Consider the following 25,651-nt stretch of genomic DNA (forward strand, 5'->3'; position numbering starts at 1 on the left):
TTTTGCAAGGCTTGTTTAGTGGTCATGAACTTCTTTAGTTTTTGTTTGTCTGGGAAACTCTTTCTCTCTCCTTCTGTTCTGAATGATAGCCTTGATGGATAGAGTATTCTTGGCTGCAGGTTTTTCCTATTCAGCACTTTGAATATATCATCCTTCTCTTTTCTGGTTTGGAAAGTTTCTGCTGAAAGTAATGCTGAGATAGCCTTACGGTATATTTTTGTATGTAGCTTTCTTCTTTTGTCTTGCTGCTGTTAGTATTTTTTTAAATCAGTATATTTTCTCAATTTAATTACAATATGCCTTGTTGTGGGTCTACTTTTGTTGGATTTTATTGGGGGTCTTCTGTATCTCCTGGATCTGGATATCTGTTTTCTTCCCCAGATTAGGGAAGTTTTCAGCTATTGTTTCTTCAAATAAATTCTCTACCCATTTTTCTATCTCTCCTTCTGGGACTCGACTCCTATAGTATGAATGTTATTACATTTGATGAAGCCACAAAGTCACTGAATTCCTGAAGTCTATTTTAGTTTTGTATAATTCTTTTTTTTTTAACTATTTTGTTCAGCTTGATTACCTTCCATTACTGTCTTCTAGGTCATTAATTTGTTCCTCCACTTGTTCCAGCCTTGCTGTTCATTCCATCAACTCTGTTTCTCATTTCATTTATTTAGCCTTTTATCTCTGCTATGTTATTTCTTATCTCTCTGTTAATGGTCTTGCTGATGTCCTCTACTCTTTTCTTAGATCCAGTGAGTATCTTTATGATTGTTGTTTTAAATTCTCCATCAGGCATGTTACTTATATCTGTTTTGGTTAGATCTCCAGCCATACTTTGTCCTGTTTTTTCATCTGGCACAAATTCCTCTGTCTTCTCATTTTGTTTAATTTTCTGTGCCTGTTTCTGTGTGTTAAGAATGTCAGCTATGTCTCCTGTTCTTGAAGGTAAGGGCTTTATGAAGAAGAGGTCTTGTAATGCCCTGAAATTTAGTGTCTCTCTGTTCTTCAGGGCCTGGCACTTCTAGGAGTATCTCCAATGTGTGCTGCATGTGTTCTGCTGGCCACTTTTATCCTTCAGGCCAGTCATCCGCAGAAGCTCTCTTTGCCTGTTGTGTGCAGTGTTTGGTCCCTGGCCTGAATGTGACACATTTTAACTAGGTGTGCTCTGGTCTGCTTGTGAAATGAGACCTGTCACTGCCACTGATTGCAAAACTCCTGGATCAGGAGACAAGCTGTTGGCAGGGGTTTGCCGATCTTCTGAGGAAAGAGGCCACTGTGCTCGGACTGAGGCAAGCATGAGTGGGAAGGGCATTTCTTCAAGATCATAAGAAAGTGAGGCTTTGTATAAGCCAGTTAGGTAACAAGTGTTGGTGCTGGTTCTGCACATGGCCCCGTGTTTATGCTGAGGGTTGGGGAGGGAAATGGTATTTGCCAGTTCCTTTATTCCCAGAAGGGCCTCTCTGTTAATGGTGCCTCTCTGGAAAATGCCCAGAGATGAGCAACTAAGCTTCCCACTGTGTGCCCCAGGCATTCTTCAGATCACTGTTTCCATTTTGTATGTCTGTGGGCTGTTTGCCCTGCCTTCTCTCTAAGAGCAACCCCAATGCCTTTGGACTCTCCCAGAGCTAAACATACTGACCTTTAAAACTATAGGCTTTAAGTCCTGCTGGTTGCAAGAACTCATGAAATTCAGGCCCTCTCACTTTCCAAGCCAGTTACTATGGAAATTCACTTTCCCTGTGTGCTAGTCTCTCACCTTTCTCCTCAACTGTGGCTCCCCCCACCCCCACCACCACAATGGCCATGATCCATTTCTCTCTGAAGTTAAATCTCCATACTTCCTACCTTCTTTAATGTGGCCTCTTTACTACCTTTAGTTGTGGAGTTTGTTCTATCTATCTTCAGATCAATTTCTGGGGTATTTAGGATGATTTGATAGTTATCTAGTTGTATTGTGGGATGATGCAAGCCTAGGATCTTCCCACACTGCTGCCATCTCCTGCAATCTCAAAATTAAAAGCTTTTGTGCTGCAAATGATACAACAAGAAAGTGAAAGGCAAACTACAGAATGGGAGAACATATTTGCAAATCTTATATCTCATATAGGACTTGTATTCAGAATATATAAAGAACACAAATTCATATAAAAAGACAACTCAAATAAAATTAGGAAAGACTTAAATAAACACACCTCCATAGAAGATATATAAATGGCCATAAGCCCATGAAAAGATGGTAAACATTCTAGGAAAATGAAAATTAAAACCACAATAAGATACTACTTCACACTCATTAGTATGATCATGATAAAAAATACAGGCAACATTTGTTAATGTGGATGTGAAGAAATTGAGATCTCCTTGGTGCTCTTTTCCAGCAGTGCTCCAATTCTGGTATCTCCTTTCCATTCTCAATTCAATAATCAGCTGTATAATTAGCTTTAGGCTAATATATAAGATATATATATTTTATCTTTCTTGCCAAGAACTGCTGGGAAGCTCCCTCTTAACACTTCTACTGTCTCTAATCTACAGAGCATCTTTCTTGTCAGTGCCACACCCTGCAGAGACTAGCCTTTTCAACTGTTGTGAATTCTTTCCTCTGCCTTCTTCACTCGGTGGGAATGCTGTACCTTGCCTAGGACTTCAATTCTCTGTGTTGAGATCAACAAATTGTATATAGGTAGAATTGGATTTTCATAAAATCAATGCCATGTTTTCTTTCCTTCAGATAAAGTTTTGCATTTCCTATTGACTTCCAGAAATAATTTCCTCCATGTCTTTTATCCTGTTTTATAATTTTATCATACAGGACTAGTTTGGCACCATTTAATGAAAACATTTCATCTTGACCAAAGTGGAAGCCTTATTTTCTTCCTTAGAATAATGGATATTGCCCAATTAATCCAGTAATGATTAGTCCATTTTTTAAAATCAGCCTTAGGAGTAATTAAGCACATAAGGAAGCTCCACTCCTAATATGACATAATTTTTAGTTAAGGTGAATTGATGGAGAGTTGATCTTCTCTAATGGATGAGACAAAGAAGGAGAACTTGAAAAGTATTGAGTTCTACCATAGTGTAAGCCTGCTACATATTTGCTTAATTTCAATATTTTTGAATATATTTGCCAATTTTCTATAATACATGAAACATCCTGAGTCACTTTTTTTGGGGTAAACCACTTCTTATAGCATAATTGGATTGTGTCTGCATTTTAAAGTTAATGAATTTTTGTTTTGGGGGGCATTAAATTCATTTGTGTTTAATATCCTCATGTTTGTTTTTGTGGTAATTCTGATTCATTAATTTAGTTTATAGTATTTTAGTTGTCTGGCTTATTTCTTTTGACTAATTAAATCGAGATTTCATTGATTTTCCCAATTTCCCATAATGCCTTCATAACACTTAGGGGAATATCTATTTTCTAATTAATATAGTCAATATTAAAAGTAATATGGAAATTTAACCTAGTTTATTATTATTGTTTTTTAAGAGTGAAATAGTTAAAGGGGATTAAAGTATACTTGATGAGCCCTAATGTACAGAATTATTGAATTGTTATATTGTACACTTGAAAATAATTTAACACTGTAAATATACTTGAATAAAAAAGGAAATTAAAATAAAATTTAAAAAGAACAAAAAATTTTAAAAATAAAAGTAAGTGCCAGTTATGGTAAAAACTTGTTATATCATTTTTTTAAAAAATTTATTTTATTTTATTTTATGTTAGTCACCATACAATAAATTATTAGTTTTTGATGTAGTGTTCCACAATTCATTGTCTTCGTATAACACCCAGTGCTCCATGCAGTACATGTCCTCCTTAATATCCATCACCAGGCTAACCCATCCCCCCACCCCCACCCTAACACCCTCAGTTTGTTTCTCAGAGTCCACAGTCTTTCATTGTTCATCTCCCCCTCCGATCCCCCCCCTTTATTTTTCCCTTCTTTCTCCTAGTGTCCTCCATGCTATTCTTGATGTTCCACAAATAAGTGAAACCATATGATAATTGACTTTTTCTGCTTGACTTCTTTCACTTAGCATAATCTCCAGTCTCATCCATGTTGATGTAAAAGCTGGGTATTCATCCTTTCTGATGGCTGAGTAATATTCCATGGTATAAATGGACCACATCTTCTTTATCCCTTCGTCTGTTGAAGGGCATCTCGGCTCTTTCCACAGTTTGGCTATTGTGGACATTGCTGCTATGAACATTGGGGTGCATATGGCCCTTCTTTTCACTACATCTGTGCCTTTGGGGTAAATACTCAGGAGTGCAATTGCTGGGTCATAGGGTAGCTCTATTTTTAAATTTTTGAGGCACTTCCCCACTGTTTTCCAAATTGGCTGTACCAACTTGCTTTCCCACCAACAATGCAGGAGGGTTCCCCTTTCTCCACAACCTCTCCAACATTTGTTGTTTCTTGCCTTGTCCATTTTTGCCATTCTAACTGGTGTAAGGTGGTATCTCAGTGTAGCTTTGATTTGAATTTCCCTGATGGCTAATGATGATGAACATTTTTTCATGTGTCTGTTAGCCATTTGTATGTCTTCTTTGGAGAAGTGTCTGTTCATGTCTTCTGCCCATTTTTTGACTTAATTATTTGTTTTTTGGGTGTTGAGTTTGAGAAGTTCTTTATAGATCTTGAAATCAGACCTTTGCCTGTAGTGTCATTTGCAAATATCTTCTCCCATTCTGTGGGTTGCCTCTTTGTTTTGTTGACTGTTCCCTTTGCTGTGCAGAAGCTTTTATCTTGATGAAGACCCAAAAGTTCATTTTCACTTTTGTTTCACTAGCCTTTGGAGATATATCTTGGAAGAAGTTACTGTGGCCGATGTCAAAGAGGTTACTGCCTATGTTCTCCTCTAGGATTTTGATGGATTCTGTCTCACATTGCGGTTTTTCATCCATTTTGAGTTTATCTTTGTGTATGGTGTTAGGGAAGGGTTGAGTTTCATTCTTCTCTATATAGCTGTCCAATTTCCCCAGCACCATTTATTGAGGAGACTGTCTTTTTTCCATTGCATATTTTTCCTGTTTTGTCAAAGATTACTTGACCATAGAGTTTAGGGTCCATATATGGGCTCTCTATTCTGTTCCATTGGTCCATATTTCTGTTTTTGTGCCAGTACCATGCTGTCTTGGTGATCACAGCTTTGTAATATAGCTTGAAATCAGGCAACGTGATGCCCCCAGCTTTGTTTTTCTTTTTCAACATTTCCTTGGTGATTAGGGGTCTTTCCTGATTCCATACAAATTTTGGGATTGTTCCAGCACTTTGAAAAATATCATTGGAACTTTGATTGGGATGGCACTGAAGGTATAGCTTGCTCTGGGTAGCATAGACATTTTAACAATGTTTATTCTTCTGATCCATGAGCATGGAATGTTTTTCCATCTTTTTGTGTCTTCTACAATTTCTTTCATGAGTGTTCTGTAGTTCCTAGAGTATAGATCCTTTACTTCTTTGGTTAGGTTTATTCCGAGGTATCTTATGGTTTTTGGTGCTATTGTAAATGGAATCAATTCTCTAATTTCTCTTTCTATAGTTGCATTGTTAGTGTATAAGAAACAACTGATTTCTGTGCATTGATTTTGTATCCTGCCACATTACTGAATTGCTGTATGAGTTCTAGTAATTTAGGGGTAGGATCTTTTGGATTTTCCACATAAAGTATCATGTCATCTGTGAAGACAGTTTGACTTCTTTGGCTATTCAAATTTTATTTCTTTTTGTTGTCTGATTGCTGTTGCCAGGACTTCTAGTACTATGTTGGACAATAGTGGTGAGAGTTGGAATGCTTGATGTGTTCCTGACCTTAAGGGAAAGGCTCTCATCCTTTCCCATTGAGGATGATATTCACTGTGGGTTTTTCACAGTGAATCCATCCACGGATGGATTTTATGAACTTGAGGAATATTCCCTCTATCCCTATACTCTAAAGAGTTTTAATCAGGAAAGGATGCTGTCTTTTGTCAAATGTTTTTTCTGCATCAACTGAGAGGACCATAGGGTTCTTCTTTCTCCTGTTACTAATGTGTTCTATCACATTGATTGATTTGTGAAAGTTGAACCACCCTTGCATCCCTGGGATAAATCTTACTTAGTCATGGTGGATGATCCTTTTAATGTATTGTTGGATTCCATTAGCTAGGATTTTGTTGAGAATTTTGGAATCCATATTCATCAGGGATATTGGTCTGAAATTCTCCTTTTTGATGGGGTCTTTGCCTGGTTTGGGGATTAAGGTAATGCCGGTCTCATAGAATGAGTAGGGAAGCTTTCCTTCTGTTTCTATTTTTGGAAACAGCTTCAGGAGAATGGGTATTATTTCTTCTTTGAATGTTTGGTAGAATTCCCCAGGGAATCCATCAGCCCTGGGCTCTTGTTTCTTGGGAAGTTTTTGATCACTGCTTCAATCTCGTTACTGGTTATTGGCCTATTCAGGTTGTCAATTTCTTCCTGTTTCAGTCTAGGCAGTTTATAGGTTTCCAGGAAGGCATCCATTTCTTCCAGGTTGCTTAATTTATTGGTATATAGTTGTTGATAATAATTTATAATAATTGTTTCTATTTCCTTAGTGTTAGTCCTGATCTCTCCCCTTTCATTCATAATTTTATTAATTTGGGTCCTTTCTCTTTTCTTTTGGATAAGTCTGGCAAGTGGTTTATCGATCTTATTAATTCTTTGAAAGAACGAACTTCTAGTTTTGTTGATCTGATCTACAGTTTCTGGTTTCTAATTCATTGATTTCTGCTCTAATTTTAATTATTTCTCTTCTCATGCGTGGCTTATGCATCGTTTGTTGCTTTTTCTGCAGTTCTTTAAGGTTTAGAGTTAGTTGGTGAATTTGGGATTTTTCTATTTTTTTGAGTGAGGTTGGATGGCTATGTATTTCCCCCTTAGGATTGCCTTTGCAGTATCCCATAGGTTTTTGTGGTTCTCATTGATTTCCATGAATTGTTTAAGTTCTTCTTTGATTTCTTGGTTGACCCAAACATTCTTGAGCAGAGTGGTCTTTAGCTTCCAAGTTTTCATTTTACTTCCAAATTTTTTCTTGTGATTGAGTTCCAGTTTTAAAACATTATGGTCTGAGAATATGCAGGGAATAATCTGAATCTTTTGGTATCAGTTGAGACCTGATTTGTGACCCAGTATGTGGTTTATTCTGGAGAAAGTTCCATGTGCACTCGAGAAGGATGAGTATTCTGTTGTTTTAGGGTGGAATGTTCTGTATATATCTACGAGGTCCATCTTGTCAGTGTGTCATTCAAAGCTCTTGTTTCTTTGTTGATTTCCTGCTTAGATCGTCTATTGCTCAGAGTGGAGTATTGAGGTCTCCTACAATTAACATATTTTTATCAATATGACTCTTTATTTTGGTTAACAGTTGGCTTATGTAGATGGCTGCTCCCATGTTGGGGGCATAGACATTTACAACTGTTAGATCTTCTTGTTGGATAGACCCTTTAAGAATGATATAGTGTCCTGTGTCTTTAACTACAGACTTTAGTTTAAAATCTAATTTGTCTGATATAAGATTTGCTACCCCAGTTTTCTTTTGAGGTCCGTTGGTGTGGAAGATGGATCTCCATCCCTTCACTTTCAGTCTGGATGTATCTTTAGGTTCAAAATGAGTCTCTTGTAGGCAGCATATGGATGGGTCCTGTCTTTTTATCCAATCTGCAACCCTGTGCCATCTTATGGGAGCATTTAGGCCATTCACGTTGAGAGTGATTATTGAAAGATATGAATTTACTGTCATCATGTTGCCTGTGAAGATGTTGGTTTATAGATTGTCTGTAAATTTCTGTTGTATATCACTCTTGGGGTCTTTCTCTTTTTATAGAACCCCCCTTAATATTTCTTTCAGGGCCGGCTTTGTGGTCACGTATTCTTTCAGTTTCTGCCAGTCTTGGAAGATCTGCATCTCTTCATCCATTTTAAATGACAGCCTTGCTGGATAAAGTATTGTTGGCTGTATGTTCTTCTTGTTTAGTACCCTGAATATGTCTTGCCAGGCCTTTCCGCTTTGCCAGGTCTCTGTGGAAAGGTCTGATGTTATTCTGATGTTCCTCCCTCTGTACTAAGAAATCTCTTCCCCCAACTGCCCTTAAGATGGTTTCCTTGGTTCTAAAATTTGAAAATCTGTGGCAGAAGTCAGTCTCTGAGTCTTTCCTATTTTGTGGGTTCCTCCTCCTAGTTATTCTGTTGAGGGGTGGTTGAGAGAATGTACAGAATCTAAATTATTGACTACAACCCAAGCAAGATGCACCTGTTTTATAGGGACCTTAGGGTTGCAGGCCTCTTATTCTCCCAGCCTGTCTTCTGGGGAGGGGCCTGCTGCCCTGTTACTCAGGCAACCTTTTTTGGGCAGAGTTGCCCTGCCCCCTGTGTGTGTGTGGGGGGTGGGCTCAGTAAAAACCGGTTTTGGGGGGCTTTTTTACTCTGGCGGCTTTCCCTGGCGGCTTTCTGCGCCTCTTCCCAGTCAGAGCAGAAGAGACAGTTTCCAACCCTCTGCCTCAGAGCAGAGAGATCACAGTCTGTTCTTCAGTGAGCTCCCCCAGCCATACTATTTCTGTTTCTGTCTGTGCTGCTATAAGCTGCAGTGTACTGGGTTGTATGCCCCTCAGCAGCACTCCCAGTCCTTTCCTCTTGATCGGGGCACGTCTTTGCCCTTTATGCTTCTAAAACCGCCAACTGCCCCAGTTCACACACCCAGCCCTGCTTCTCCAGGTTTCAGTCCAGGGCACTGCCATAAAGTCCTTTCCCCATTGCTACCAGTCTGCGAGTCTGTGTCCAATCCCTAGCGAGGGAGGTTTTGTGCTCCTGTATTATTTCACCTTCCCAGTACCAGCACTACGGCAGCTCCCTCTGCCTTCCTTTTATCTTTAGATATGTGCCTGCGGAATCATGGCTCCCCACATCATACTTTGAAATCAGCCCCTGTGATATTCTCTTTGTAGAGATCCAAATCTATCTTCTTACATCTCAGGCTGATTTCATGGGTGTTCAGAGTGGTCTGGTTGATACCCAGCTCAATTCCAGGGATCAGTTGGAATTGGGTCCCCTACTCCTCCACCATCTTTTTCTTGACCTAATATATCATTTTTAATAATTCTTTCTTTTTACTCTATTTTTAAAATTTAAATTCAATTAATTAACATATAGTTATTAGTTTCATAGGTAGAGTTCTGTGATTCATAAGTTGTATATTATACTCAGTGGTTATTACATTGCATGCCCTCCATAATGCCTATCACCCTGATGCCCTATCCCCCCACCCACGGCCCCTCCAGCAAACCTCAGTTTGTTTCCTATGGTTAAGGGTCTCTTATGGTTTGTCTCCCTCTCTGATTATGTCTTGTTTTATTTTTCCTTTTTTTTCTTTTATGCTTCTCTGTTTTGTTCATAAACTCCACATATGAGTGAAATCATATGATAATTGTCTTTCTCTGATTGACTTATTTTGCTTAGTATAATAACCTATAGTTCCATCCATGTCCTTGCAAATGGCAAGATTTCAGTTTATTATGGCTGAGTAATATTCCATTGTATATATATATCACAGCTTCTATATCCATTTATCTTTAGACGGACATCTGGGCTTTTTCCATAGTTTGGTTATTGTGGACATTGTTGCTCTAAAAATTGGGGTGCAGGTACCCCTTCAGATCAATACATTTGTATCTTTCAGGTATATATCTAGTAGTGCAATTATTGGGTCATAGGGTAGCTCTATTTTCAACTCTTTGAGGAACATCCATACTGTTTTCCAGAGTGGCTGTACCAGCATGCATTCCCACCAACAGTGTAAGGGGGTTCCACATTCTCTGCATCCTTGCCAACATTTGTTGTTTCCTGACTTTTTAATTTAAGCTATTCTGACTGGCATGAGGTGGTTTCTTACTGTGGTTTTGATTTGTATTTCCCTGATGCTGAGTGGTGTTAAGTATTGTTTCATGCATCTGTTGGTCATTTGGATGTTTTCTTTGATGTCTGTTCATGTCTTCTACCCATTTCTTGACTGGATTATTTGCTTTTTGGGTGTTGGGTTTGATAAGTTCTTTATAGATTTTGGATGCTAACCATTTATCTGATAAAATATTGCGAATATCTTCTCCCATTGTGTAGTTTGTCTTTTGGTTTTGTTGACTGTTTCCTTTGTGGTGTAAAAGCTTTTTAACTTGATGAAGTCCCAGTAGTTCATTTTTGCCTTTGTTTCCCTTGCCTTTGGAGAACTGTATATCCAGATGTTGCTGTAGCCAAGGTCAAAGCCTGTGTTCTAGGATTTGGATGGATTCATATCTCACATTTACATCTTTCATCCATTTTGAGTCTATTTTTGTGTATGGTGTAAAGAAATGGTCCAGTTTCATTCTCGTGCATGTGGCTGTCCAATTTTCCTAACATCATTTGTTGAAGAGACTGTCTTTTTTCCATTGGATATTCATTCCTGCTTTGTCAAAGATTAGTTGACCATATAGTTGTGGGTCCATTTCTGGGCTCTCACTTCTGTTCCATTGATCTATGTGTCTGTTTTTATGCCAGTACCATACTGTCTTGATGGTTACAGCTTTGTAAGAGAGCTTGAAGTCTGAATGGTGATGTCAGTGCCTGGTTTTCTTTTTCAACATTCCTCTGGCTATTTGGGGTCTTTTCTGTTTCCATGCAAATTTTAGGATTATTTGTTCCATTTCTTTGAAAAAAGTTGGTGGTATTTTGATAGGGATTGCACTGAATGTATAGATTGCTCTGACATAGACATCTTCACAATAATTGTTCTTCCAATCCATGAGCATGGAATATTTTTTCATTTCTTTGTGTCTTCTTCAATTTCTTTCATGAGTGTTCTAAAGTTTTCTAAGTACAGATCCCTTGCCTCTTTGGGAAGGTTTATTCCTAGGTGTTTTATGGCTTTTGGTGCAATTGTAAATGGGATGGACTCCTTAATTTCTCTTTCTTGTGTCTCATTGTTTGTGTATAGAAATGCAACAGATTTCTGTGCATTGATTTTGTATCCTGCCACGTTGTCAAATTCCTGTATGAGTTCTAGCAATTTTCGGGTGGATCCTTTTGGGTTTTCCACATAGAGTATCATGTCATCTGGAAAGAGTGAGTGTTTGACTTCTTTGCTGATTTGATGCCTTTCATTTCTTTTTGTTTTCTGCTGAGGCTAGGACTTCTAGTACTGTGTTGAACAACAGTGGTAATCGTGGACATCCCTGTCGTGTTCCTGACCTTTGGGGAAAAGCTCTCCGTATTTCCCTGTTGAGAATGATATTTTCCGTGGGCTTTTCATATATGGCTATTATGATATTGAGGTATGTTTCCTCTACACCTACACTGTGAAGACTTTTATTCAAGAATGGAGCTGTACTTTGTCAAATGTTTTTTCTACATCTATTGAGAGGATCATATGGTTCTTGTCCTTTCTTTTATTAATGTAGTGTATTATATTGATTGATTTGTGGATGTTGAATTACCCTTGCAGCCTAGGAATAAAGCCCACTTGGTCGTGGTGAATAATCCATTTATTGTACTGTCAGATTTTTTTAGCTAGTATTTTGGTGAGATGTTTATATCCCTGTTCATCAGGATTATTGGTCTCTAATTCTCCTTTATGATGGGGTCTTTGTCTGGTTTTGGATCAAGTTAATGCTGGCCTCATTTTTTGAAACAGCTTCAGAAGAATATGTTTTAATTTTTTTTAAATGTTTGGTAGAATTCCCCTGGGAACCTATCTGGCCCTGGGCTTTTGTTTTTGGGAGATTTTTGATTGCTGCTTCAATTTCCTTTGTGGTTATAGGTCTGTTCAGGTTTTCTATTTCTTCCTGGTTCAGTTTTAGTAGTTGATACATCTCTAGGAAAGCATCCATTTCTTCCAGATTATCTAATTTGCTGACATATAGTTGCTCATAATATGTTCTTATAATTGTGTGTATTTCCTTGGTGTTGGTTGTGATCTCTCCTCTTTCATTCATGATTTTATTTATTTGGCTCCTTTCTCTTTTCTTTTTGATAAGTCTGGCCACGGGTTTATCAACCTTGTTAATTCTTTCAAAGAACAAGCTCCTAGTTTCATTGATCTGTTCCACTGTTCTTTTGGTTTCTATTTCATTGATTTCTGCTCTGATCTTTATTAATTCTCTTCTCCTGCTTGGTTTAGACTTTATTTGCTGTTCTTTCTCCAGCTCTATTAGGTATAGAGTTAGCTTGTGTATTTGAGACCTTTCCTGTTTCTTGAGAAGGGCCTGTATTGTTATATACTTTCCTCTTAGGACTGCCTTTGCTGCATCCCAAAGATTTGGAACAGTTGTGTTTTCATAAATTTTTTAAATTCTTTAATTTCCGAATTGACTCATTCATTATTTTATTTTATTTTGAAATCTTACATCATTTCTTTTCTTTTCTTATTTTTCACCATGCAGTACATGCCCTCTTTGATACCCATCACCAGGCTAACTCATTCACCCACCCCCTCCCCTCTAGAACCCTCAGTTTGTTGCTCAGAGTCCATAGTCTCTCATGGTTCGTCTCCCTCTCCAATTCCCCCCCCTTCCTTTTTTCCTTCCTATTACCTTCTTCTTCTTCTTCCTTTTTTTTTTAACATATAATTAATTTTTTGTTTCAGAGGTACTGGACTGTGATGCAACAGTCTAACACAATTCACAGTGCTCACCATAGCACATACCTTCCCCAATGTCTATCACCCAGCCACCCATCCCTCCCACTCCCCACCACTCCAGCAACCCTCAGTTTGTTTCCTGAGATTAAGATTTCGTCATATCATTAAGGTCACATGACACATGTCTTTCTCTGAATGACTTATTTTGCTCAGCATAATCCCCTTCAGTTCCATCCATGCCATTCAAATGGCAAGATTTCATTCCTTTTGATGTCTGCATAATATTCCATTGTATACATACACCACATCTTCTTTATCCATTCTTCTGTTGATGGACATCTCGGCTCTTTCCATAGTTTGTCTATTGTAGACATTGATGCTATAAACATCGGGGTGCACATACCCCTTCAGATCCCTACATTTGTATCTTTGGGGTAAATAGCCAGTAGTGCAATTGCTGGGTCATCTGGTAGCTCTATTTTCAACTTTTTGAAAAACTTCCATACTATTTTCCAGAGTCACTGCACCAGCTTGAATTCCCACCAACAGTGTAGGAGGGTTCCCCTTTCTCCACATCCTTGCCAACATCTGTCATTTCCTGACTTGTTAATTTTAGCCATTCTGACTGGTGTGAGGTGGTATCTCATTGAGGTTTTGATTTGGATTTCCCCGATGCTGAGCGATGTTGAGTACTTTTTCATGTGTCTGTTGGCCATTTGGATGTTTTCTTTGGAAAAATGTCTGTTCATGTCTTCTGCCCATTTCCTGATTGGATCATTTGTACTTTGGGTGTTGAGTTTGATAAGTTCTTTATAGATTTTGGATACTAGCCAGTTTCTGATATGTAATTTGCAAATATCTTCTCCCATTCTGTTGGTTGTCTTTTGGTTTTGTGGACTGTTTCTTTTGCAGTGCAAAAGTTTTTACCTTGATGAAATCCCAATAGTTCATTTTTGCCCTTGCTTCCCTTGCCTTTGGCGATGTTTCTAGGAAGAATTTGCTGTGGCTGAGGTCTAAGAGGTTGCTGCCTGTGTTCTCCTTTAGGATTTTGATGGACTTCTATCTCACATTGAGGTTTTTCAACCATTTTGAGTCTATTTTTGTGTGTGGTGTAAGGAAATGGTCCAGTTTCATTCTTCTGCATGTGGCTGTCCATTTTTCCTAACACCATTTGTTGAAGAGACTGTCTTTTTTCCATTGGACATTCTTTCCTGCTTTGTTGAAGATTGGTTGACCATAGAGTTGAGGGTCCATTTCTGGGCTCTCTCTTCTGTCCCATTGATCTATGTGTCTGTTTTTGTGCCAGTACCATACTGTCTCGATGATGACAGCTTTGTAATAGAACTTGAAGTCTGGAATTGTGATGCCGCCAGCTTTGCTTTTCTTTTTCAACATTCCTCTGGCTATTCGGGGTCTTTTCTGGTTCCATAGAAATTTTAGGATTATTTGTTCCATTTCTTTGAAAAAAGTGGATGGTATTTTGATAGGGATTGCATTAAGTGTGTAGATTGCTCTAGGTAGCATTGACATCTTCACAATATTTGTCCTTCCAATCCATGAGCATGGAACATTTTTCCATTTCTTTGTGTCTTCCTCAATTTCTTTCATGAGTATTTTATAGTTTTCTGAGTACACATTCTTTGCCTCTTTGATTAGATTTATTCATAGGTATCTTATGGTTTTGGGTGCAATTTTAAATGGGATCAACTCCTTAATTTCTCTTTCTTCTGTCTTGTTGGTGAATAGGAATGCCACAGATTGTTGTGCATTGATTTTCTATCCTGACACTTTACTGAATTCCTGTATGAGTTCTAGCAGTTTTGGGGTGGAGTCTTTTGTGTTTTCCACATAAAGTATCATATCATCTGCAAACAGTGAGATTAACTTCTTTGCCAATTCGGATGCCTTTTATTTCTTTTTGTTGTTTGATTGCTTTGGCTAGGACTTCAAATACTATGTTGAATAGCAGTGGTGATAGTGGACATCCCTGCCATGTTCCTGACCTTAGGGGGAAAGCTCTCAGTTTTTCCCCATTGATAATGATATTCGCTGTGGGTGTTTCATAGATGGCTTCTATGACATTGAGTTATGTACCCTCTATCCCTATACTCTGAAGAGTTTTGATCAAGAAACGATGCTGTGCTTTGTCAAATGCTTTTTCTGCATCTATTGACAGGATTATATGGTTCTTGTTCTTTCTTTGACTAATGTATTGTATCACGTTGCTTGATTTGTGGATGTTGAACCAATCTTGCAGCCCAGAGATAAATTCCACTTCATCATGGTGAATAATCCTTTTAATGTACAGTTGGATCCTATTGGCTAGTACTTTTGTGAGAATTTTTGCATCCATCTTCATCAAGGATATTGGTCTATAATTCTCCTTTTTGATGGGGTCTTTGTCTTGTTTGGGGATCAAGGTAATGGTGACCTCATAAAACGAGTTTGGAAGTTTTCCTTACATTTTATTTTTTGAAACAGTTTTAGAAGAATAGATATTAATTCTTCTATAAATGTTCAGTAGAATTCCCCTAGGAAGCCATCTGGTCCTGGACTTTTGTTTTTTGGGAGATTTTTGATGACTGCTTCAATATCCTTAGTGGTTATAGGTCTGTTCAGGTTTTCTATTTCTTCCTGGTTCAGTTTTGGTAGTTGATACATCTCTAGGAAGGCATCCATTTCTTCCAGATTATCTAATTTGCTGGCATATAGGTGCTCATGATATGTTCTTATAATTGTTTGTATTTTTTTGATGTTGGTTGTGATTTCTCCTCTTTCATTCACAATTTTGTTGATTTAGGTCATTTCTCTTTTGTTTTTGGTAAGTCTGGCCAGGGGTTTATCCATCTTGTTAATTCTTTCAGAGAACCAGCTTCTAGTTTCATTGATCTGTTCTACTACTCTTTCGGTTTCTATTTCGTTGATTTCTTCTCTAATCTTTATTATTTCTCTTTTGCTGTGTTTAGGCTTTATTTGCTGTTCTTTCTCCAGCTCCTTTAGGTGGAGGCTTAGGTTGTGTATTTGAGACCTTTCTTGTTTCTTGAGAAAGGCTTGTATTGCTATATACTTTCCTTTAGGACTGCCTTTTCTGCATTCCAAAGATTTTGAACAGTTGTGTTTTCATTTTCATTGGTTTCCACGATTTTTTAAAATTCTTCTTTATTTTCCTGGTTGATCCATTCATTCTTTAGTAGGATGCTCTTTAGCCTCCATGTATTTGAGTTCTTTCCGACTTTCCTCTTGTCTTTGAGTTCTAGTTTCAAAGCACTGTGGTCTGAAAATATGCAGGGAATGATCCCAATCTTTTGGTACCATTTAAGGCGTGATTTGTGTTCGAGGATGTGATCTTTGCTGGAGAATGTTCCATGGGCACTAGAGAAGAATGTGTATTCTGTTGTTTTGGGATGGAATGTTCTGAGTATATCTTTAAAGATCATTTGGTCCAGTGTGTCATTTAAAGTCTTTATTTCCTTGTTGATCTTTTGCTTAGATGATCTGTCCTTTTCAGTGAGGGAGATGTTAAAGTCTCCCACTCTTATTGTATTGATGTCAATGTGTTTCTTTGTTTTTGTTATTAATTGGCTTATATAATAGGCTGCTCCCATGTTAGGGGCATAGATATTTACAATTGTTAGAGCTTCTTGTTGAATAGAACATGCAATGGAGAAAAGACAGTCTCTTCAATAAAGGGTGCTGGGAAAATTGGACAGCCACATGCAGAAGAATGAAACTCGACCATTCTCTAACACCATTCACAAAGATAAACTCTAAGTGGATGAAAGACCTCAATGTGAGACAGTATCCATTAAAATCCTATGGGAGAACATAGGCAGTAACATCTGTGACATTGCCCACAGCAACTTCTTTCAAGATACATCTCCAAAGCTAGGGAAACAAAAGCAAAAGTGAACTTTTGGGATTTCATCAAGATAAAAAGCTTCTGCACAGCAAAGGGAACAGTCAACAAAACAAAGAGGCAACCCACAGAATGGCAGAAGATATTTGCAATGACACTACAGATAAAGGGCTAGTATCCAAGATCTATAAAGAACTTCTCAAACTCAACACCCAAAAAACAAATAATCAAGTCAAAAAGTGGGCAGAAGATATGAGAAGACACTTCTCTGAAGAAGACATACAAATCGCTAAAAGACATATGAAAAAATGTTCATCATCATTAGCCATCAGGTTAATTCAAATTAAAACCACATTGAGATACCACCTACACCAGTTAAAATGGCAAAAATGGACAGGAAAAGGAACAACAAATGTTGTAGAGGTTGTGGAGAAAGGAGAACCCTCTTACAGTGTTGGTGGGAATGTAAGTTGGTACAGCCACTTTGGAAAACAGTGGGGAGGTGCCTCAGAAAATTAAAAATAGAGCTACCCTATGACCCAGCTATTGCACTACTAGGTATTTGCTCCAAAGACACAGACGTAGAGAAAAGAAGGGTCATATGCACCCCGATGTTCATAGCAGCAATGTCCACAATAGCCAAACTGTGGAAAGAGCCGAGATGCCTTTCAGCAGGTGAATGGATAAAGAAGATGTGGTCCATATATATATAATGGAATATTACTCAGCCATCAGAAAAGATGAATACCCAACTTTTACATCAACATGGATGGGAATGGAGGAGATCATGCTAAGTGAAAGAAGTCAAGCAGAGAAATTCAATTATCATACGGTTTCACTTATTTGTGGAATATAAGGAAGAGCATGGAGGACATTAGGAGAAGGAAGGGAAAAATGAAGTGGGGAGGAATTGGAGGGAGAGATGAACCATGAGAGACTATGGACTGTGAGACACAAACAGGGTTTTAGAGCGATTGGTTAGCCCGGTGATGGGTATTAAGGAGGGCACATACTGCATGGAATACTGGGTGTTATACGAAAACAATGGATCGTGGATCACCACATGAAAAACTAATGATATATTGTATGGTGACTAACATAACATAATAAAATAAAATTAAGTAAAAGATCCTTTTAGTAGGATATAGTGTCCTTCTCATCTCTTATTATAGTCTTTGGTTTAAAATCTAATTTTTCTAAGGTTGCTACCCCACCTTTCTTTTGGTGTCCATTAGCATGGTAAATGGTTTTCCACCCCTCACTTTCAAACTGGGGGTGTTGTTGGATCTAAAATGAGTCTCTTGCAGACAGCATATCAATGGGTCTTGTTTTTTTATCCAATCTGATAGCCTGTGTCTTTTGATCGGGGCATTTAGCCCATTTACCTTCAAGGTAACTATTGAAATATATGAATTTAGTGGCATTGTATTGCCTGTAAGGTGACTGTTACTCTATATTGTCTGTGTTCCTTTCTGGTCTATGTTGCTTTTAGACTCTCTCTTTGCTTAGAGGACCCCTTTCAATATTTCTTGTAGGGCTGGTTTCGTGTTTGCACATTACTTTAGTTTTTGTTTGTCCTGGAAGCTTTTTATCTCTCCTTCTATTTTCAATGACAGCCTAGCTGCATATAATATTCTTGTCTGCATATTTTTCTCATTTAGTGCTCTGAATACATCATGCTAGTCGTTTCTGGCCTGCCAGGTCTCTGTGGATAGATCTGTTGCCAATCTAATGTTTCTACCATTGTAGGTTACATATCTCTTCTCTCAAGCTGCTTTCAGGATTTTCTCTTTGTCTCTGAGACTTGTAAGTGTTACCATTATATGTTGGAGTGTTGACCTATTTTTATTGATTTTGAGAGGGGTTCTCTGTGCCTCCTGGATTTTGATGCCTGTCTGCTTCCCCAAATTAGGCAAGTTCTCTGCTATAATTTGCTCCAATATACCTTCTGCCTCTCTCTCTCTTTCTTCTTCTTCTTCTGGGATCCCACTTATTCTAATGTTGTTTCGTCTTATGGTATCACCTATCTCTCGCATTCTGCCCTCGTGATCCAGTAGTTGGTTATCTCTCTTTTTTTCAGCTTCCTTATTTTCCATCATTTGGTCTTCTATACCACTGATTCTCTCTTCTGCCTCATTTATCCTAGCAGTTAGTGCCCCCATTTTTTATTGCACCTCATTAATAGCCTTTTTGATTTCAACTTGGTTAGATTTTAATTCTTTTATTTCTCCAGAAAAGGTTTTTCTAATATCTTCCATGGTTTTTCAAGCCCAGCTAGTATCTTTAAAATCATCATTCTGAACTCTATCTGACATCTAACTAATGTCCATATTGATTAGGTCCCTGGCAGTCGGTACTGCCTCTTGTTCTTTTTGTTGAGGTGATTTTTTCCATCTTGTCATTTGTCCAGAGAAGAATAGATGAATGAGAGAACAAAATGCTAACAGGGTAACAACGACCCCAGAAAAATATACACTAAACAAATCAGAAGAGACCTGAAACTGGAGGAAAAGAAAGGGAAAGAGGGAAAAATGAAAAAAAAAAAAAGAAAATGAAAAAGATAAAAACAAGCAAACAAAAACAGACAAACAAACAAAACAGAATATAATCAAATATGATCAGGCTGGTGCATAGATCAGTACCACACACTATATTTTGGGTGTATTTTGGTTTGTAGAAGAAAATGCCTCCTAAAATTTTAAAGAAAGAAAAACTTATGTATGTCCAAAAATAGGGATAAATACGATGAAGGGATAGAATATGACTGTAAAAATGAAAATTATAAAAGATTTTTATAAAGGGAATTGATAAGAAGTTGGATTTTTTTTTTTTTAAAGGGAGAGAATGTGATCAAGCAGGAGACTAGAACAAAGCCATACACTAGAGATTTAGGGTATATTTTGGTCTGTTAGAAGAAAGTGTATTCCAAAATTTTAAAGAGAGAACAACTTATATATATATATACATACATATATATACCAAAAATAAAGTTAACTACTCTGAAGGGACAGAATATGACTCTAAAAATGAAAAATAAAGATGATTTTTTTAAAAAGGTATTGATAAGATGTTGGTTAAAAAAGGGAAAAAGAAAATTAAAAAAATAGAAAAAGAATGTTATAAAAAAATTAACTTTGAATGACTAAAGAATCATGGGGAAAAAGTCATGTATTCTATGTGCAGTATTCCCCTATCGCTGGAGTTCTGCCATTCTCATTGATCGGTAAACTTGGTCTTGGCTGGCTGTTCTTGCTGATCTTCTGGGGGAGGGGCCTGTTGCCGCGGTTCCCAAACGTCTTTGCAGGAGGCAGAATTGCCTGGCCTTTACCGGGGTAAGTAATCTACTCGGGTTTGCTCTTGGGAGCTTTTGTTCCCTGCAATCTTTCCATACAGCTTTGGAGGACAAGAGTGAAATGGCAGACTCTCAATCTCTGCCCTGGAGGAGCTGAGAATTCGGGGCCCCACTCCTCAGTGAGCCGTCAGAGAAAAGCAGTCAATCACTCCCTCCTTCCCAGTTTTGGGCAGCACTCCGTGCTCACCTGGCCTGTGACTGAGCATTTCTATCTCTGGCTCCCGATCACGTGTGGAGTCTCCAAACCCAGCAGATCCCTGCAGTGCACTCCTGGGCCGCTCCTTCCAGGCGAGGAAGCAGAGTCTCCCCGGATCTGCCGCTTGTTGGGTCCCTGCTGGAGGAGCAGTGGCCCGAGGGCACGGTGGATCACGGTTTATGGCAACCCCCAGCTGAGACCCCACTCCTCGGCTCCATCTCTGCAGCCTGCTTCCCCGCTCCCATACCTGGGAGCTCTTCCACACTCAGGCACCCCAGTCTTTCTGTGACCCCAAGGATCCTGAGACCACACTGTCCCAGCACGTGTTTCATCCCCTGCTTAGCCATTGGAGTGACGTCCCTCAGTGGAGCAGACTTCTAAAAGTTCTGATTTTGTGCTCTGCTGCTCCATCACTTGCCAGTAGCGGCTGAAGGAGGCCCCCTCCCCCACCATCTGTCTTCCCGAATATCGCCTAGGATTCCTTTCTCCGCACATCCTACCTTCCAGAAAGTGATTGCTTTTCTGTTCAGAGTTGCTGCTATTCTTTTCTTCGATCTCCTGTTGAGTTCGTAGGTGTTCAGAATGGTTTGATCCTTATCTAGTTGAATTCCTGGGACCAGATGAAATTTAGGTCTCCTACTCCTCCACCATCTTGCTCCTCCCCCCATCATTCATTCTTTAGTTTGATGCTCTTTAGCCTCCATGTATTTGAGTTCGTTCCAAATTTCCTCTTGTGATTGAGTTCAAGTTTCAAAGAATTGTGCTCTAAAAATATTCATGGAATAATCCTAATCTTTTGGTATCAGTTGATACCTAATTTGTGTCACAGTTTGAGATCTATTCTGGAGAAAGTTCCATGTGCACTTGAGCAGTATGTGTATTCTGTAGCTTTCAGATGGAATGTTCTGAATATATATATGAAGTCTATCTGGTCCATTATGTCATTCAATGCCCTTGTTTCCTTGTTAATCTCTGCTTAGATGGTCTGTCCTTTGCTGTGAGTAGGGTGTTAAAGTCCCCCACTATTATTTTATTATTATCAATGTGTTTCTTTAAGTTTTTTTTTATTAATTGCTTTATATAATTGGTTGCTCCCAAGTTAGGGGTATAAATATTTAAAATTGTTAGATCTTCTTGTTGGATAAGCTCTTTAAGTAGGATATAGTGTTCCCCTTCATCTCTTATTTCAGTCTTTGGTTTAAAATCTAATTTGTCTGATATAAAGATTGCCACCCAGCTTTCTTTTGATGTTCATTTGTATGATAAATGGTTCTCCAACCCCTCACTTCCAGTCTAGATGTATCTTTGGGAAAACATATTGATGGGTCTTGGTATTTTTATCCCATCTGATACTCTGTGTCTTTTGATTGGAGCATTTAGCCCATTTACATTCAGAGTAAAGTTGAAAGATATGAATTTAGTGCCATTGTATTACCTGTAAAGTCACTGTTTCTACATATTGCTTCTGTTTCCTTATACTCTATGTTACTTCTGGGATCTCTATGCTTAAAGGATCCATGCCACCTGAGTCTCCAAACCCTCCAGATTCCTGTGGTGCAGAGAGGGTCTCACCATAGTTCTGCTACTTGCTGGGTCCCTGCTTGGACAGCAGTTGCCTGATCATGCTGCAGTTCAAGGTTTATGTCAACACTGAGGTGAAAGCCCACTCTTAGGCTTGCTGATTGCAGCCAGCTTCCAGCTTTGATGCGGGGAACTCTGCAGCACTCAGGCACCCTCATTCTTTCTGTGAACCTAGGGAGCCTGAGACCATACTGTCCCACCTAGGATTGTGCCCCACTTTTCCACCTGCGCACCTTTCATGCAGGATGTCCCTCACTGGCACAGACTTCTGAAAGTTCCTATTTTGCACTCTGCTTCTATCTCACTTTCCAGCAGCCAGCTGATGAAGCCTTCCTCCCCCCACAGTTTATCTCCCAAGATATCACCTGGGGTTCAAGTTTCTGCACCTCCTACCTTGCAGAAAATGGTCCCTTTTTCTATTTGTAGAATTGCAGTAATTCTTTTCTTAGATCTCTGGTTGATTTCACAGGTGTTCAGAATGATTTGAAAGCTAACTAGCTGAATTCCAGGGACCAGATGAAACTAGGGTCCCCTACTCCTCTGTCATCTTCCTCCTTCCCTAGAGTCCCTCTTTTATACCTACTCTATTTTTTAAATGAAAAATTTATTAAGGAATAATATCAGTTTAATATAATTTAAGTAGCAGTTCATAAAAGGGAATATAATAGAAAAATAGTATATAACACATAAAGATTAAATATACATATAATGATTAAATATAAATTTATATTAATTATATATTGAGTTGACAAATATATAATGATCTTTGGAGCATAGTCACAGAATACTGGAAAACATTTTTAATTTTTTACATTTTTTAAAAAATTTATTTTTTGTAAACTTTAAAACGTAAGTTTATTCTATGACTGTATTATTTGAATCACAAATTTTTATATTTCAAGTTACTAATAAGCTTTGACTATCATTTTTAATAAAGTTAAAATGTACCTTCATGTTTTCAGCTAAAGGTGAAAGCTTACTTAGAAAACGATATGCTGCTCCTCAAAAAAATGGCCTCTTGATCAGTTTCTACATTTTTCTACCCATCCTTATTTTAACTGCCATCATTGCTCTTAAATGGAATAAAATAGGATTTTGGAACAGAGAGGGAACAGTAAGTGGAGAGTAAGTAAATTTATTATTTTTTAAAATTAATATTAAAATCCAATTGAGGAAGACCTAAAATGTAATTCAGAATATTGCAAGTAGGACTTAAAAGTGTTGAATTTGGATCTTGGATGAATTGGGTTAATATTTAGAAATACTGAGTCTTAATATATACCAATTTTTTTCAGATTTCATGTAGAAGTTATTTTTCTTGTTCCTATAGGTCCAGAAATAACTGAAGCTACTCAATAAATTCACAGTGCCTTTCAAATTGAAAGCCATGTTGGCTACAATTGCTTTAGTAGTCTTTATCTACAACCTAAGCAACCTCATTTTTTTTTGCATTGGTATTCAGTTTACCAAGGAGATTAATAGAGATAAGGAATCAAATTTTGTGAATAGATTATGTAGAAGGTGAAAAAAAATGTTAAAAAAATATATGATAGCAAAGGAAGAATACAGATAGGACAATGCCCATTTTGCACTTAATTAATATTGCTCATATGTTTCTAAAATCAGAATTAAGCTACTTGAAATGGGCACCACAAAAACTCTAGTTAACATCTGTCTCCATACATAGTTATAAAATTTTATTTTCTTGTGATGAGGACTTTTAAGATCTATTGTCTTAGCAATTTCAAATGTGTAATACTTTATTATTAATTATAGTCACCATGCTATACATTATATACTAATTACTTAATTGTTTTATGACTGGAAGTTTGTACCTTTGACCTCCTTTGTTCATTTCACTCACCCAATACCCCCACCTCTGGTAACCATCAACCCATTCTTTATATCTATGAGATTATTTTTTGTTTTAAAAAAATTTTAGAGACGCGCCTGTGTGTCTTTTGGTTGAAGGTCTGCCTTGGCTCAGGTCATGATCCCAGGGTCCTGGGATCGAGCCCCATATTGGGCTCCCTGCTTGGCAGAGAGCCTGCTTCTCCCTCTGCCTGCTGCTCCCCCTGCTTGTGTGCTCTCTATCTCTGTCAAATGAATAAATAAAATCTTCAAAAAAATTTAGATCACACACATAAGTGAGATCATATGGTAGTTGTCTTTCTTTAACTAATTTCACTTACATACAGCTTTTTTTTTTACCATATCACCATACAAGTCAACATTTTGCTAAGTCAGTGGATATTTAGGGAAAAGAGAATGCAGAAGTAAGGATAAATAAATGGGTCTCATTTTATATGCTATAGGAAAAATGTCTCTGTTTTTCACTTGTGCAAATAAAGATAACATAATGATGTAAAACTTCCATCAAAAAAAAAACTCTCAAGAAAGTGGACTTATGAGGAACATAAAAAAGAGTGTGAGAAGGATTTGCAAATGATAGATAGGGGTTAATATCTAAGTATATAAAGAACTCATATAGTTCAACGTCAAAAAACCCCCCACAAAAATCTGATTTAAATATGGGCAAAAGACCTGAATAGACATTTTTCCAAAGAAGATATATAAATAGCAGACACATGAAAAGATGCTCAACATCACTAATAATTAGGGAAATGCAACTCAAAACCACAATGAGATATGACCTTACACCTGTCATAATGGCTAGAATCCAAAAAACAAGAAATAACAAGTGTTGGTGAGGATGTGGAGGAAAACAAAACAAAACAAAAATCTTGTACTCTGTTGGTAGGAATGTAAACTGGTGCAGCTATTGTGGAAAACAGTATGGAGGTTTTTGAAAACATTAAAAAAGTACCTGGAGAGTATTATGCTAAGTGAAATAAGACTGAGAAAGACGAATACCATATGACTCCACTTACGAATGGAAAAAATAATGAATAAACAAACAGAAAGCAGAATCAGGTCTATAAATACAGAGAATAAATTGCTGGTTGTCAGAGGGGAGTGAGGTGGAGGGTTGGGTAAAATGGATGAAAGGGAGAAGAAAATGTAAGCTTCTAGTAGTGGAATGAATAAGACAAGGCAATAAAAGGCACAGCATAGAGAATACAGTCAATGGCATTGTAATAGCGCTATAATCAGACAGATGGTAGCTACACTTGTGAATATAGCATAATGCATAAACTTGTCAAATCACTAAGTGTACACCTGAAACTAATGTAACACTGTGTGTCAACTATACTCAAAATGGACAGAAAAAATAAAATTACAATGTTTTCTAACCCTAAAGTAATGCCATTTCTTTTTTACAGATCTGTATCAGAAGACAGCAGTAGTAACAGCAACCAGTCATCAAGTTAAAGGTAAATTGAGGAATTGAATTAGTGAAAATGATATAATTCATACAATAGTTTAAAAATTTTAAGAATACCTTAGTGTAAAAAAGCTATTATTCCATATTCCATCATCTTGATTCCTTTTTTTTAAAGATTTTATTTATTTGCGAGAGAGAGAGAGAGAGAGAGCAGGGGAGGGGCAGAGGGAGAAGCAGGCTCCCTGCTGAGCAGGGAGCCTGATGTGGGGCTCAATTCCAGGACCCCAGGATCATGACCTGAGCCGAAGGCAGACGCTTAATTGGCTGAGCCACCCAGGCGCCCCATCATCTTGATTCCTACTTACCAATATCATATACTAAGACAAAGACTGAAACAAAGCTTTTGATAATTTTGTTTTACATTTACAAATATATAATGTTTGCTAATATTAGCCAGAATTTATTAACCAACATTTTCATGATAAGAAATGACTTTAAAGAGGTTCTAAATATGTTCCTAAAATATTTATGAACCATCATGCATCCTGCTTCCACAGTTAAGTTTTTAATTTGGTAAATTTACACAGATTGACTCACAATATTTATATTTCTTCCTCACTGAGGTTCCATGGTTATTGTTATCCTTATTTTAGAAATGAAGAAACAGACATAAAAAACTTAAATAATTATGTGTACAAAATTTTAGTAAATTTTGGAGCTGGAATTTCATTTAAGACAACCAGA

General features: G+C 37.7%; 1 protein-coding gene across 1 annotated transcript in view; it reads left to right on the top strand.

Moving 5' to 3' along the window:
• The window catches only part of LOC112834698 (A disintegrin and metallopeptidase domain 3-like), a 130,710-nt gene extending 105,756 nt beyond the window's left edge, over positions 1-24,954 (top strand). The window contains exons 19-20 of the mRNA XM_025886169.2: positions 22,584-22,746; positions 24,906-24,954. Of these exons, the coding sequence (XP_025741954.1) occupies positions 22,584-22,746; positions 24,906-24,954 (212 nt within the window). The remainder of the gene's footprint in view (positions 1-22,583; positions 22,747-24,905) is intronic.
• Positions 24,955-25,651: the final 697 nt, after the last annotated feature.

The sequence above is a fragment of the Callorhinus ursinus genome, unplaced genomic scaffold (assembly GCF_003265705.2).
Source record: "Callorhinus ursinus isolate GAN/ISIS: 27379988/994484 unplaced genomic scaffold, GSC_fseal_2.0 scaffold17, whole genome shotgun sequence".
Taxonomy (NCBI): domain Eukaryota; kingdom Metazoa; phylum Chordata; class Mammalia; order Carnivora; family Otariidae; genus Callorhinus; species Callorhinus ursinus.